Consider the following 14,408-nt stretch of genomic DNA (forward strand, 5'->3'; position numbering starts at 1 on the left):
TGAATTATTTGCTATGTGAATTTCATGTGTAACGATGTATAGGCAAGGTGGCGGGTGCCTATACCTTGTCAAATTAATTGTTTGCTTAATTATTTAAACATCTTAAATTGTTTTAAGACATGAATTAATCGTTATAATAATTGTTTCACTCATATTCCTTGTCAAATATAAATTTTTGAATTCCTGCAATAATTGTTACATGCTTATTTGACTTATGTGTCTTAATTATATTTGACATTTAGCATACTAAATATTAAACTGCCTATTTTCTCCCTGATTTCCACAATTAATTGCTACTTGTCATTGTTTGTTTCATAAATAAATTATAATTATTGTATGCCTTGATGCTTAATAGTTTCTTATTGAACGTGGTATTTATTGGAGTATTTCTATTACATTTAATAGTGTGTGTATATATATATATATATATATATATATATATATATATATATATATATATATATATATATATATATATATATATATATATATATGGGGGATCGGGTTGCACGCCGCAACAGGTTTATTTAAAGTTTATATGAGGGAACGGGTTGCACACCGCAACAGACTTATTTAAAGTCTATATTGGGGGATCGGATTGCACGCTGCAACATACTTATTTAATGTTTATATTGGGGAAACGTGTTGCACGCTGAAATGGAAACAAGTTGAGGGATTGTGACTGCTGAATTGATTTCAATTATTAATATTATTTACTGGTTTTACTACTATTCCCGTTATTATTATTGTTGTTATTACTATTATTGCATACAGATTAATGTAAGCGACCCGCCTTAGCCTTGTCACTACTTTGTCGAGGTTAGGCTCGGCACTTACCAGTATATGGGGTAGGTTGTACTGATACTACACTCTACATTTCTTGTACAGATTTCAGAGTTGGTCCCAGCGGCGTACCATTGACTTGCATGGATTCAGCTACCAGTGGAGACTTGAGGTATAGTTGCACAACGTTCGTAGCTCTGAAATCCCCTTTTATATTATCTCAGCTGTGTATTATATTTCAAACAGCTTGAATCTTATTCAGATCTTTATTTGTATTATTCTAAAAGCTCGTGCACTTGTGACTCTAGTTCTGGAATGGTATTTAAATATCACGATTATTATGGAATACTCACTTTATTTCAAACTTTATTTCCGCATTTGTTTTCTTGTTACTAATTAATTTAAATTTTTGTTAAAAATGGCTAATTATATTCTAACGTTGGCTTGCCTAGCAAGTGAAATGTTAGGCTCCATCACGGTCCCGAAGGTGAGAAATTCGGGTCGAGACAGTTGGTATCAGAGCACTAGGTTACATGGGTCTCACGAGTCACGAGCAAGCTTAGTAGAGTCTAAAGGATCGGTACGGAGACGTCTGTACTTATCTCTCAGAGGCTCTGAAGTTTAGGAACAACATCCCTTATTTCTTATTCTATCGTGCGGTTTTATTCTATCATCGATGATTGAACCATTCTATTCTTATACTCTCGCAGGTGGAGAGGACACGTAATACATCTACCGACGGATAGGGACCAGAGCCCCCGGTGGCAACTATGGCCAGGGGTAGAGGTCGAGGCCGAGGTAGTGCTAGAGGCCGAGGCAGAGGCATAGGTAGAGCTCAGTCTAGAGCTCGAGCAGCAACACGTGTTGTAAAACCTCAGTAGAATCTTCAAGAGGAGGTTCCAGTTCAGACTGTACCGGTTGGTCCAGTTCAGGTTTCGGAAGGGTTCATAGCTACTCCAGTACTTCATGACGCTCTAGTCCATTTGGTGAGCCTAATAGAGGGTGTGGCCCAGAATGGTACATTTTCAGTGGCACCAGCCGTTTCACAGACTGGGGGAGGAGTATAAACTCCCACTACGCGCGCTTTGGAGCAGATGGCTCCCTAGAATCAGGCTCCAGCAGTCCCGCCAGTTGGGGTAGTTCAGCCAGTTATTGTGGCACAGACCAATGATAGGCCCGCCATGTCTTTTGAGGCCTTATTGAGGTTGGATAAGTTTACTAAGCTCTTTCCAGTTCACTTCAGTGGTACATCTTCTGAGGACCCACAAGATTATCTTGACTGCTGCCATGAGGTGCTGCGAAACATGGGTATAGTTGAGACCAACAAGGTCGATTTTGCTGTATTTCAGATGACGGGTTCCACCAAGAGGTGGTGGAGAGATTATACATTGACCGGACCAATTGGATCGCCTGTATTGACCTGGGAGTAGTTCTCACGGCAATTTCTAGAAAAGTTCCTCCCTATCACATTGAGAGAGGATCACCGCAGGCAATTTGAGCGTCTGCAGTAGGGTAGTATTATTGTTACTCAGTATGAGTCCCGTTATGTGGATCTAGCCCGTCATGCTCTCCTTTTACTTCCTACCGATGGAGAGAGAGTGAGGAGGTTTATTGAGGGACTTACTCACCCTATTAGGCTTCAGATGGCCAAGGAGACCAGAAGAGAGATTTCCTTTCAGGCGGCTGCTAATGTCGCGAGGAGGATCGAGATGGTTCTTGCACAGGAGAGAGGGCAGAGGTCTAATAAGAGGCCTCATCAGTTCAGTGGTTTCAGTGGTGCCTCATCTGGAGGCAGGGGTAATGTTGGTAGGGGTCATCCTCCCAGACCATTTTATTCAGCACTTCAGGCATCTCCTGGTGCTTCAGGGAGTCACGGTGCTATTATGTCTTACTCTGGGTAGCCAGCATTTAGTGCACATTCAGCTCCTATCAGTGCACCACCACTCCAGAGTCACTACAATGGTTATCTGGCCCGTTTGGGTCAGCTTCAGCTTTAGCAGCCACGATATAAGGATGGATGTTATGAGTGTGGGAACATAGGTCAAATCAGAAGGTATTGCCCTAGGTTGTCGAATAACAAATCTCGGAAAGATTCTCGTGCCATTATACTGTCACCGATTGCTTCATCACCTGCTCAGCCAGCTAGAGGTAGGGGTCAGACATCTAGAGGTGGAGGTCGGGCCGTTAGAGGTGGAGGCCAGCCAGTTAGAGGCTGTCCCAAAGACGCAGTTCAGAGTGGTAGGGCCCAGCCCCGATTTTATGCTTTTGTAGCTAGGCCAGAGGCCGATTCATCTGATGCCTTGATCACATGTATTATTCCAGTTTTCCATAGAGATGTTTCAGTTCTATTTGATCCAGGATCTACTTATTCCTATGTGTCCTCATATTTTGCTTCATATTTGGTTGTGACTCGTGATTCTCTGAGTGCTTCTGTGTGTGTATCTACACCGGTGGGAGACTCTGTTGTAGTAGACCATATATATCATTCGTGTGTGATTACTATTGGTAGTCGTGAGACTAGTATGGATCTTCTACTTCTTGATATGGTAGATTTTGATGTCATCTTGGGTATGGATTGGCTGTCACCTTATCATGCTATATTGGATTGTCATGCAAAGATGGTGACCCTAGCCATGCCGAGGTTACCTCGGTTAGAGTGGAAAGGAACTCCTGGTCATTCTACCAGCATGGTTATTTCTTATTTAAAGGCTCGACGTAGGGTCATTCTACCAGCAGGGCTATTTGGCTTATATTCGCGATTCTAGTGCGGATGTTTCTTCTATGGACTCAGTACCAGTTGTTCGTGAATTTCCAGAAGTATTTCCTGCAGATTTGGTGGGGATGCCACCCGATAGAGATATTGATTTCTGTATCGATTTAGCTCCGGGAACTTAGCCCATTTCTATCCCACCACACCATATGGCCCCGCTAGAGTTGAAATAATTGAAGGAGCAGTTATAAGACTTGCTTGATCAGGGATTCATTAGACCCAGTGTCTCGCCTTGGGGTGCACCAGTGTTATTTGTAAAGAAGAAAGATGGTTCAATGCAAATGTGTATAGATTATCGGCAGTTGACTAAGGCCACGATCAAAAACAAATATCCGTTACCAAGAATTGATGACTTATTTGATCAGATTCAGGGTTATAAGGTATTTTCGAAGATCGATTTGAGGTCTGGTTACCATCAATTGAAGATTAGGGCATCTGATGTCCCTAAGATAGCCTTTCGGACTCAGTAAGGGCATTACAAATTCCTAGTGATGTCATTTGGGCTGACAAATGCCCCATCAGCATTTATGGATTTGATGAATCGGGTGTTCAAGCCCTATTTGGATTCTTTTGTGGTTGTATTCATTGGTGATATACTCCAGCATTCGAGAGGAGCATGAGCAGCATCTTCGGAGTGTGCTTTAGACTTTGAAAAATAATCAGTTATATGCCAAATTTTCAAAATGTGAATTTTGGTTAGACTAAGTTGCCTTTTTGGGGCATGTTATATCGGTTGAAGGAATAAAGTTGGATCCTAAGAAGATTGAGGTTGTTCAGAATTGGCCTAGACCTACTTCAGTTATAGGGATCCAGAGTTTCCTGGGTTCGGCAAGTTATTATCGTCGGTTCGTGGAAGGGTTTTCATCTATAGCAAGCCCATTGACCAGACTGGCCTAGAAAGGTGTCCCATTTAGATGGTCAGATAAGTGTGAGTTGAGCTTTCAGAAGCTCAAGACTGTTTTGACTGCAGCGCCAGTGTTGGTATTACCCACAGGTTCAGGATCTTATACGGTGTATTGTGATGCATCTCACATTGGGCTTGGTGAAGTATTAATGCAAGATGGAAGGGTGATTGCATATGCGTCACGACAATTGAAAGTTCACGAGAAGAATTATCTTGTTCATGACTTAGAATTGGCAGCCATTGTTCAAGCACTGAAGATTTGGAGGCATTACCTCTACGGTGTCTCGTGTAAGGTATTTACCGATCATCGTAGCCTTCAAATATATGTTCAAACAAAAAGATCTCAATTTGAGGCAGAGAAGATGGTTGGAGTTGTTGAAAGATTATGATATCACCATTTTGTATCACCCCGAAAAGGCTAATATGGTGGTCGATGCTTTGAGTAGAAAGGCTGTGAGTATGGGCAGCCTTGCTTATATTCCGGTGGGTGAGAGACCGTTAGCTGTAGATGTCCAGACTTTGGCTAATCAGTTTGTGAGGTTAGATGTTTCGGAGCTCAGTCGAGTTTTAGCTTGCACAGTCACTCGGTCTTCTTTATATGAGCGCATCAGAGGGCGGTAGTATGATAATCCTCATTTATTTGTCCTCAAGGACACAGTGCGGCACGGTGATGCCAAGCAGGTTGTTGTGGGGGAAGATGGAGTTCTACGAATGCAGGGTCATATTTATGTGCCTGATGTGGATGGGCTTCGTGAATTAATTTTGGAAGAGGCCCATAGTTCCATGTATTCTATTCATCCAGGTGCCGTCAAAATGCATCAAGATTTGTGGCAACATTATTGGTGGAGGAGAATGAAGAATTATATAGTTGCATATATAGCTCGGTGTCTGAATTGTCAGCAAGTTAAGTACGAGCATCAGAGACCTGATGGTTTGCTTCAGAAGTTAGAAATTCCTAAGTGGAAGTGGGAGCGTATCACTATCAATTTTGTTGTTGGGCTCCCACGGACTCAGAGAAAATTTGACGCAGTTTGGGTTATTGTGGACAGGTTGACCAAGTCAGCACATTTCATTCCAGTGGCATTTACCTATTCTTCAGAGCGGTTAGCTGAAATTTACATTCACGAGATTGTCCGCCTTCACGGTGTGCCCGTGTCTATTATTTCAGATCGAGGTACATAGTTTACCTCACACTTTTGGAGGGTGTACAACGTGAGTTAGGCACGCGGGTTGAGTTGAGTACAATATTTCATCCACAGACAGACAGACAGACAGTTAGAGCGCACTATTTAGATATTAGAAGATATGCTACGCGCTTGTGTTATAGACATTGGAGGTTCTTGGGATCAATTCTTGCCACTTGCGGAGTTTGCTTATAATATTAGCTACCGGTCGAGCATTCAAATGGCTCCATATGAGGCATTATACGGAAGGCGATGTCGTTCGCTAGTTGGATGGTTTGAACCGGGAGAGGCTCGGTTGTTGGGTACTAATATGGTACATGATGCCTTGGATAAGGTTAAAGTTATTTAGGATCGACTTCGCACAGCTCAGTCTAGGAAAAAGAGTTATGCTGGCCGTAAGGTTCGTAATATTGCATTCATGGTTGGAGAAAGAATATGGCTCCGGGTTTCACCTATGAAAGGTGTAATGAGGTTCGGAAAGAAGGGTAAATTAAGCCCCAGGTATATTGGACCCTTTGAAATTTTTGAAAGGGTGGGTGAAGTAGCCTACATACTTGCATTAACACCTAGTTTATCAGCGGTTCATCCGATGTTCCATGTGTCTATGCTTTGGAAATGTCATGGTGATCCGTCCCATGTGTTAGATTTCAGCTCAGTCCAATTGGACAAAGATTTGACTTATGAAGAGGAGCCAGTAGCTATTCTAGCTCGACAGGTTCGACATTTGAGGTCTAAGAGTTACCCTTCAGTTCGGGTGTAATGGAGAGGTCAGCCGGTAAAAGCATCTACCTGGGAGTCCGAGTCGGACATGCGTAGTAAATATCCATACCTTTTCACCAGCTCAGGTACTCTTTCTAGCTTCGTTCGAGGACGAACGTTTATTTTAGAGGTGGAGAATGTGATGACCCAAAAGGTCATCTTTAAATTTATTAATTATTTCTGTGATCTAAGACCTCGAAAAATACTATTTTATTATTTTTTGACTTGCGTGCGCAGTCCGTATAATTTTTCGGAAAGTTTTATATGAAAAATTGACTAAAATATGAAATAGAGCCTTAAAACTCAACGGAGTTGACTTTGGTCAACATTCTAAGCAAACAGACTCGGATAAGTATTTTGACAGTTCTGGTAGGCCCGTATCATGATTTGGGACTTGGGCGTATGCCCGGAATTTAATTTGGAGATTCCTAACTTGAATTATCGCCAGTTGGCGAAAACTAGATGCCTAAAGGCTTAAAGATTTCAAAGTTTGACTATAAATTGCCTTTTATTGATAACAGGGTCGGATTCGAGTTCTGAAAATTTTCATAGGTCTGTTATGTCATTTATGACTTGTCTGTCGAATTTGGGGAGAAATGGAGTTGATTTGACGTGATTCAGACGTTCGGTTGTGAAAATAGAAGTTCTAATATTTTTAAAAATATCAATTGATCTGGTGTCCGATTCGTAATTCTAGCTGTTAAATTGGTAATTTGATCGCACAAGCGAGTTTGTATGAGGTTTTTGGACTTGTGTGCATATTTGGTTTGGAGCCCCGAGGGCTCAGGTGAGTTTCGGATAGCCTACGGACCATTTGAACTTTGAGAAAAATCTGGTTTTTATCTTCTGCTGTCATCTGGTGCATTGTGCTTCGCGATCGTGAAGCCATTCCTGCGATCGCAAAGAGGAATGTTGGACTGGCACATTTTGTGATTCGCGTTCGCGACTGAGGGCACACGTTAGCGAACGGTCGAAGTGCAAAGCATCACGTTCGCGAAGTGAAAATGAGGCAGAAGCTGGGGGCACTCAAATTTGTTCTTCGCGATCGTATGTAACGGTTCGCGATCGCGTAGGTCTACAGGGTTATGCTTCACGTTCGCATATAGGATGTCGCGTTCGCGTAGTGCATTGGCAGGCTGTGCAAATTGTGCTTCGCGATCGCAAAGCCATTCCTGCAATCGCGAAGAGTAAAATGGACCTGAGCAAAAGTTGTTCTACGCGATCACGAACGAATTTCTGCGATCGCGATGAGTAAAAAATCTGGGCAAACAGAACTTAAGTTCTGGAAAAGGAATTTCGACCCATTTTCCACCATTTTCGATTTTGAGCTCGGGTAAGACGATTTTTAGGCGATATTTACAGGAAAAACATTGAGGTAAGTGTTCCTTATCCTATATTGATTATATTTCATGATTCCATACTCATTTACATCATGAATCCGTGAATTTATGGAAGAAAAAACAGATTTTTATAAAATCTTCCAAAAATGTAAAATGAAGATTTGAAAGCCAATCCGATGTCGGAATTCGATAATTTTTGTATGATTGAACTCCTATCGGAATGGATATTCGGATTTCGTGATTTTTTCGGAATTCGAGATGTGGGTCCTATTGTTGATTTTTAAAATGAATTTCGAATTTTTATTCAGAAAATTTATAAATTCATATGAAATTAATTCCTACGATTCGAATTGAGTATATTGAATTGTTTATGACTAGATTTGAGGATTTCGGACACGAATTCGTGAGGCAAAGGTTTATTGGATTCTTGAAATTTGGTTGCAAAGCGAGGTAAGTGTCGTGGTTAACCCTGACTTGACGGAATAGAACCGTTGAATTATTTGCTATGTGAATTTTATGTGTAACGATGTATGGGCAAGGTGGCGGGTGCCTATACCTTGTCAAATTAATTATTTGCTTAATTATTTAAACATCTTAAATTATTTTAAGACATGAATTAATTGTTATAATAATTATTTCACTCATATTCCTTGTCAAATATAAATTTTTGAATTCCTGCAATAATTGTTACATGCTTATTTGACTTATGTGTCTTAATTCTATTTGACATTTAGCATATTAAATATTAAACTGCCTATTTTCTCCCTGCAATAATTGTTACTTGTCATTGTTTGTTTCATAAATAAATTATAATTATTGTATGCCTTGATGCTTAATAGTTTCTTATTGAACGTGGTATTTATTGAAGTATTTCTATTACATTTAATAGTTGTATATATATATATATATATGGGGGATCGGGTTGCACGTCACAACAGATATATATATATATGGGGGATCGGGTTGCACGCCGCAACAAATTTATTTAAAGTTTATATGAGGGAACGGGTTGCACACCGCAACAGACTTATTTAAAGTCTATATTAGAGGATCGAGTTGCACGCCGCAACAGACTTATTTAAAATTTATATTGGGGAACAGGTTGCATGCCGCAATGGAAATAATTTGAGGGATTGTGACTGCTGAATTAATTTCAATTATTAATATTATTTACTGGTTTTACTACTATTCCCGTTATTATTATTGTTGTTATTACTATTATTGCATACAGGTTAATTTAAGCGACCCGCCTCGTCACTACTTCGTCGAGGTTAGGCTCGGCACTTACCAGTACATGGGATCGGTTGTACTGATATTACACTCTGCACTTCTTGTGCAGATTTCGGAGTTGGTCCCAGCGGCGTACTATAGACTTGCTCGGATTCAGCTACCAGTGGAGACTTGACGTATAGCTGCACGACGTTCGTAGCTGTGAAGTCCCTTTCTATATTATCTCAGTTGTGTATTATATTTCAAACAGCTTGAATCTTATTCAGACCTTTATTCGTATTATTCTAGAAGCTCGTGCACTTGTAACTCCAGTCCTGGGATGGTGTTTAGATATCACGATTATTATGGAATACTCACTTTATTTCAAACTTTATTTCTGCATTTGTTTTCTTGTTATTAATTAATTCAAAATTTTGTTAAAAATGGCTAATTATATTCTAACACTGGCTTGCCTAGCAAGTAAAATGTTAGACGCCATCACGGTCCCAAAGGTGAGAAATTCAGATCGTGACAACATCGAGCTTATATGAGGGGTAGGGCTCATTTGCAACTTCCCTTTCCAAGTTGGAAAGAGTATGTTTGGGCTTTGTTAGATAGGTTTGGTGCTGAATTTGATGACCCTATGAGTGAATTGGTCAAATTAAGGCAAACAGGTGGGGTGGTTGAGTTTCAAGAATCTTTTGATCGAGCCATGACTAGGCTCAATCTTGAACCAAGTTATGCTATTAGCATATTCTTGGAAGGACTTAAGCCTGAGTTGGGAGATGCAGTGAGAATCTTTAAACCATATTCCTTGCCCCAAGCTTATCATTTGGCCAGACCCCAAGAGTTTATATTCAGTAAACAATCCAAATCCATGAAACAAGCTATCCTATAGTCAAGTCCTAAACCCAACCAATTCTTGCAGCCCAACCAGTTCTTGCAGTCTAACAGACCTTCAACTTCCCTTGCCAACAATTTACCTAAACCAAACCAATCAGTGGAGGTTGATAAGTTCAAATAGAGAAGGTTAACACCAGCAGAATTAAGTGACAAAAGGGCTAGAGGATTGTACTTTCTATGTGTTGAAAAGTTCCTTCCAGGTCATGTTTGCAAAAACAAGGCACATCTGTACCTGCTAGAATTAGTAGAAGATTTTGAAATTCTAGAAGAGCTGGGTGATGAACTACTTAAGGTAGAAGAGGTCGCAGAAACTTGTGAGATTTCTATCCATGCTTTGCAAGGTACTCAAGGATACAAAACCATCCGTCTTATGGGATACTCTCACAGGAAGCCGTTTAATATTTTAATTGATAATGCGTCTACGCAAAACTTCATGGACAGTACACTAGTAGCCAAAATGGGATGGAGAGTGGATCCTTGCAATCTGTTGGATGCTAACCTAGCTGATGGTAATTCAGTACCTATATCTGGAGTGTGTAAGGGGCTGGAATAGCTTTTGCATAATACAGTCTTTAGAACTGATTTCTTCTTACTCTCACTAGGCACTTGTGACATGGTTCTGGGAGTTCAATGGCTTAGCACCTTGGGTGACATTATCTTCAATTTTAAGCAACTGACCATGAAGTTTGACTATGAAGGGAAAATGTTTGCTCTACAGGGGATTACACCTTAAGTTAAAAATGGTTGAATCCTCTTCACTCAAAAAATTTACAAGTGACAATGTCTAGCTCTTTATGATCAGAGTCTCTTCCCATGAAGAGAAAGATGAGAAAATGTTAGGGCAAAACCAATTGGGATCCAGCAGGTGCTACAAGAGTATGAGGAAATCTTTCAAGAACCAAAAGGATTACCACCACTTAGGGAACACTTTGATCATAATATTCCCTTGAAAGAAGGGGCAAACCCAATCAATTCAAGGCCTTACAGATACTCTCCGGTCCAGAAAAATGTGATTAAACAAATGTTATAAGCATTAAAGTCCCAAGGTTTGATACAAAACAGTTACAACCCCTTTGCTTCCCCTGTGGTACTAGTAGGAAAGAAAGATGGAAACTGGAGGCTTTGCATGGACTACATGGCATTCAATCAGATAACCATCAAAGACAAATGCCCCATTCCAATCATTGAAGAGTATTATATTAATTGGGGGATTCACAGGTTTATTCTAAGATAGATCTTCGATCAGGTTATCACCAGATCAGAATGGCACATGAGGACATCCATAAGACTGCATTTAGAACACATTCTGAACACTACGAGTACTTAGTCATGCCCTTTGGGCTGACTAATGCCCCTTCTAGCTTCCAAGGATTGATGAATCATATCTTTCAAGAGCATATTAGAAAATTTATTCTAGTATTTTTCGATGATAACCTCATCTTCAGTGAGAACATTGAGGACCATGCTGAGAACTTGAGTTTTGCTTTCAGACTTCTTTATGCAACACCAGCTTTATGCTAGAAAGACTAAGTGCCAATTTGCTGTGGCTAGTGTTGAATACCTGGGCCATTTCATCTCTGCTGAGGGTGTAGTCACAGACCCTAAGAAAATACAGGCAGTCCAGCAGTGGCCAACACCTATTACTGTTAAACAACTGAGGGAGTTTCTGGGATTAGCAGGTTACTATAGGAGATTTATTAGAGAATATGGACACATAAGCAAGCCATTAATAGAGCTACTGAGAAAAGACCACTTCAAGTGGAATGACCAAGCAACTGCAGCATTTCAAGACCTTAAAGATGCTCTAACTTCTGCACCTGTCTTAGCTTTACCTAATTTTAGCTTGCCGTTTATGGTGGAAATAGATGCTTATGACATAGGGATTGGGGTTGTCATTATGCAATCAGGGCAACCCATTGCCTACCTTAGTAAAGGGATGTCTCCTCAGCACCAAGCCATATCTGTGTATGACAAGGAACTACTAGCATTGGTCATGGCTGTCACTAAGTGGGGGCAGTATCTGATTGAGAGGCATTTTGTGGTTAAAACTGACCAGAAGGCACTCAAATTTTTGCTGGATCAAAAACTGCACACTGGAGCGCAAATCAAATGGATCACTAAGTTAACGCAATTTGATTTCGAAATTCAGTACAAGAAGGGGAAGGAAAACAAAGTTGCTGATGCCCTCTCTAGACTTCCAACAATTGAGATAGCAGCTCTTACCTTGTCTTCTGTGAGGATTGACTTGTTACAAACCATCAAGGACAATTGGAATACAGATCCAGAGTTGACAACCTTAATTCAACAATTACAGGCCCACAAGGAGGAGGTGAAAAGGTACTCCTACATTACTCAACAACTAAGGATAAAAAGGGAGACTGGTGATTGGAAGTGATCAGACTCTAAGACAGGAGATCTTTTATTTGTGGCACAACTCCGTAAGTGGAGGACATTTAGGGATATACCACACTTATAGAAGAATGACTTCACTTTTTTACTGGAAAGGAATGAAAACAAATGTTGAGGAATATGTCAAGAGGTGTGATGTGTATCATAAGAGAAAGTATAATCATTCAGCTTACCCTGGGTTATTACAACCAGTTCAAATTCCATCAGTGGCTTGGGGTAGTATCAGTGTGGACTTTATTGAAGGGCTGCCCAAATCCAAAGGAAAAGAGGTCATTTGAGTGGTAGTTGATAGGCTAACCAAGTATTCTCACTTCATAGCTTTATCCCACCCATATTCTACTATGGATATTGCTAAGTTATTCATGGAGCATATTTTTAAATTGCATGGTATGCCTGCGGATATTGTAAGTGATAGAGATCATGTGTTCACTAGTAAATAGTGGCAAGAGCTCTTTACAATATATGGAGTTACCCTAAGCACTTCTACTGCTTACCACCCTCAATCTGATGGTCAAACTGAGGTTATCAGTAGGTGTTTAGAGACCTATATTAGGTGTTATTGTTCAGATTCTCGCAAGGAATGGGTACAGTACTTAGCATTTGTTGAATGGTGGTACAACACCACCTTTCATACATCCATTCATACCACTCCCTATGAGGCTCTATATGGCCAACCCCCACCTTTGCATCTACTTTATGTGTCAGGGGATTCAGAAATTGAAGAAGTGGATAGGAGTTTAACTACTAAACTGAAGCTTCAACTACTGAAATTTCATTTGGTTAGGTCTCAGCAAAGAATGGTGGAGCAGGCCAACAAGCACATGTCGGACAGACAATTTAAAGTAGGAGATTGGGTTTATTTTAAGGTGCAACCCTATAGGCAACTAACTCTGTCCACAAGGCACTTCACCAAACTCTCTTCCAAATACTATGGACCCTATCAGATTCCGGAAAAGGTTGGGACTGTTGCCTATAAGCTTGCTTTACCACCTCAGTTACTCTTACACTCAACCTTTCATATTTCACTCCTCAAGCCCTGCTATGAAGTACCATCGACGGTGAATCGTCCTTCAGTTTTGGATTTATCCAGTCCCTACTGCCCTTATCCAACTAAGGTTCTAGATAGAAGGATGATACAAAAGGGCAATAAAGCAGTGGTATAATTCTTAATTCAATTGGGGCAACTACCTGAAGATCAAGCCACTTGGGAAGATTCTAATGCCATCAAAGACAGATTTCCTACCTTCATTCCTTGAGGTCAAGGAATTTTTTTAGGGGGGAGTACTAATATGACCTCAATGAGAGCTTGCACAGACGGGAGGATTACTTTAGGCTTTAAGAGTAGTAAAGGAATAAACGTAGTTGTGTTAGTTACTTAGTTTGAGGAGTTACAATTTGGCCCTTGTTTTATATTTTACTTATGTCCATTAGTTAATTACTTTACACTTTAGTCCCAGCTATGAGAGTATTTGTATGCGTCTAATGGCTTTACACTGTCTTTATGAAATGAAATCCTCTTAGCTCATCTTCTTAGTTTAAATTCCTGCAAATTCTCTTTCTGTTTTCATTGAAACCACATCATCAAATTCCCTATTTAAATCGCCATCAACGAACAAGTGCAGACCTCATCTTAACAATGAAACTCAGTCACATTTCTTTTTTCAATCACCCAAAATCACTATCGGATTTCGGATAGTGTACCCCAAACGAGAATAATGAAACCGGAACAAGGAAAGAAACAGTGAAGCAATTTTTTGAAAATGTGAATTATTTTTGTTATTGAGTTTTGTTTGGGATCTCTTGGGGAGCTTAAATCTGAAGTTATAACAAATTTTCTAAAGATTCAAAGAAGTTGGGTTGGAAATTTGAGCAAAAATTGATTAGAACAATGTTGGTTTTGGGTGGGGTAATGAGTCGGATTATGGGTAGGTGTGTTTTAAACCGGGTAAATTAAATTGTAGATAGATCTTTTAATAAGAATTCCGTTAAAAATAACAAAAGTATAACGATAGGGACAAATTTAAACAATTTTTGAAAGTATTTGGCCCATTAGCGTTGATTTAATGATGATTAAATGTATATTTTAATATTTTTCCAATACAAGCCAAGCTTGTTGTATTCTCGTGTTCTTTTTCCACATTCAAATA

General features: G+C 40.0%; 1 protein-coding gene across 1 annotated transcript; it reads left to right on the plus strand.

The window, feature by feature from the left end:
* Nucleotides 1–9,496: 9,496 nt before the first annotated feature.
* LOC138892873 (uncharacterized) lies at nt 9,497–12,247 on the plus strand. Its single transcript, XM_070176622.1, has 6 exons — nt 9,497–9,739; nt 9,878–9,955; nt 10,043–10,361; nt 10,455–10,557; nt 10,655–10,728; nt 11,343–12,247. Exons 1-6 carry the CDS (start codon nt 9,497–9,499, stop codon nt 12,245–12,247), a joined length of 1,722 nt encoding a protein of 573 aa, XP_070032723.1.
* Nucleotides 12,248–14,408: the final 2,161 nt, after the last annotated feature.

This window comes from Nicotiana tomentosiformis, chromosome 5 (assembly GCF_000390325.3).
Source record: "Nicotiana tomentosiformis chromosome 5, ASM39032v3, whole genome shotgun sequence".
In the NCBI taxonomy this organism is placed as follows: domain Eukaryota; kingdom Viridiplantae; phylum Streptophyta; class Magnoliopsida; order Solanales; family Solanaceae; genus Nicotiana; species Nicotiana tomentosiformis.

Bases quoted from the DNA above. Each gene is read 5' to 3' on its own strand.
- LOC138892873 (XM_070176622.1), top strand. From the start codon at position 9,497: ATGAGGGGTAGGGCTCATTTGCAACTTCCCTTTCCAAGTTGGAAAGAG. The intron at 10,558-10,654 runs GTTTGCTCTACA...CTTTATGATCAG, and splicing joins TTTGACTATGAAGGGAAAAT to AGTCTCTTCCCATGAAGAGA. The intron at 10,729-11,342 runs GTATGAGGAAAT...TTTTGCTTTCAG, and splicing joins ATCCAGCAGGTGCTACAAGA to ACTTCTTTATGCAACACCAG.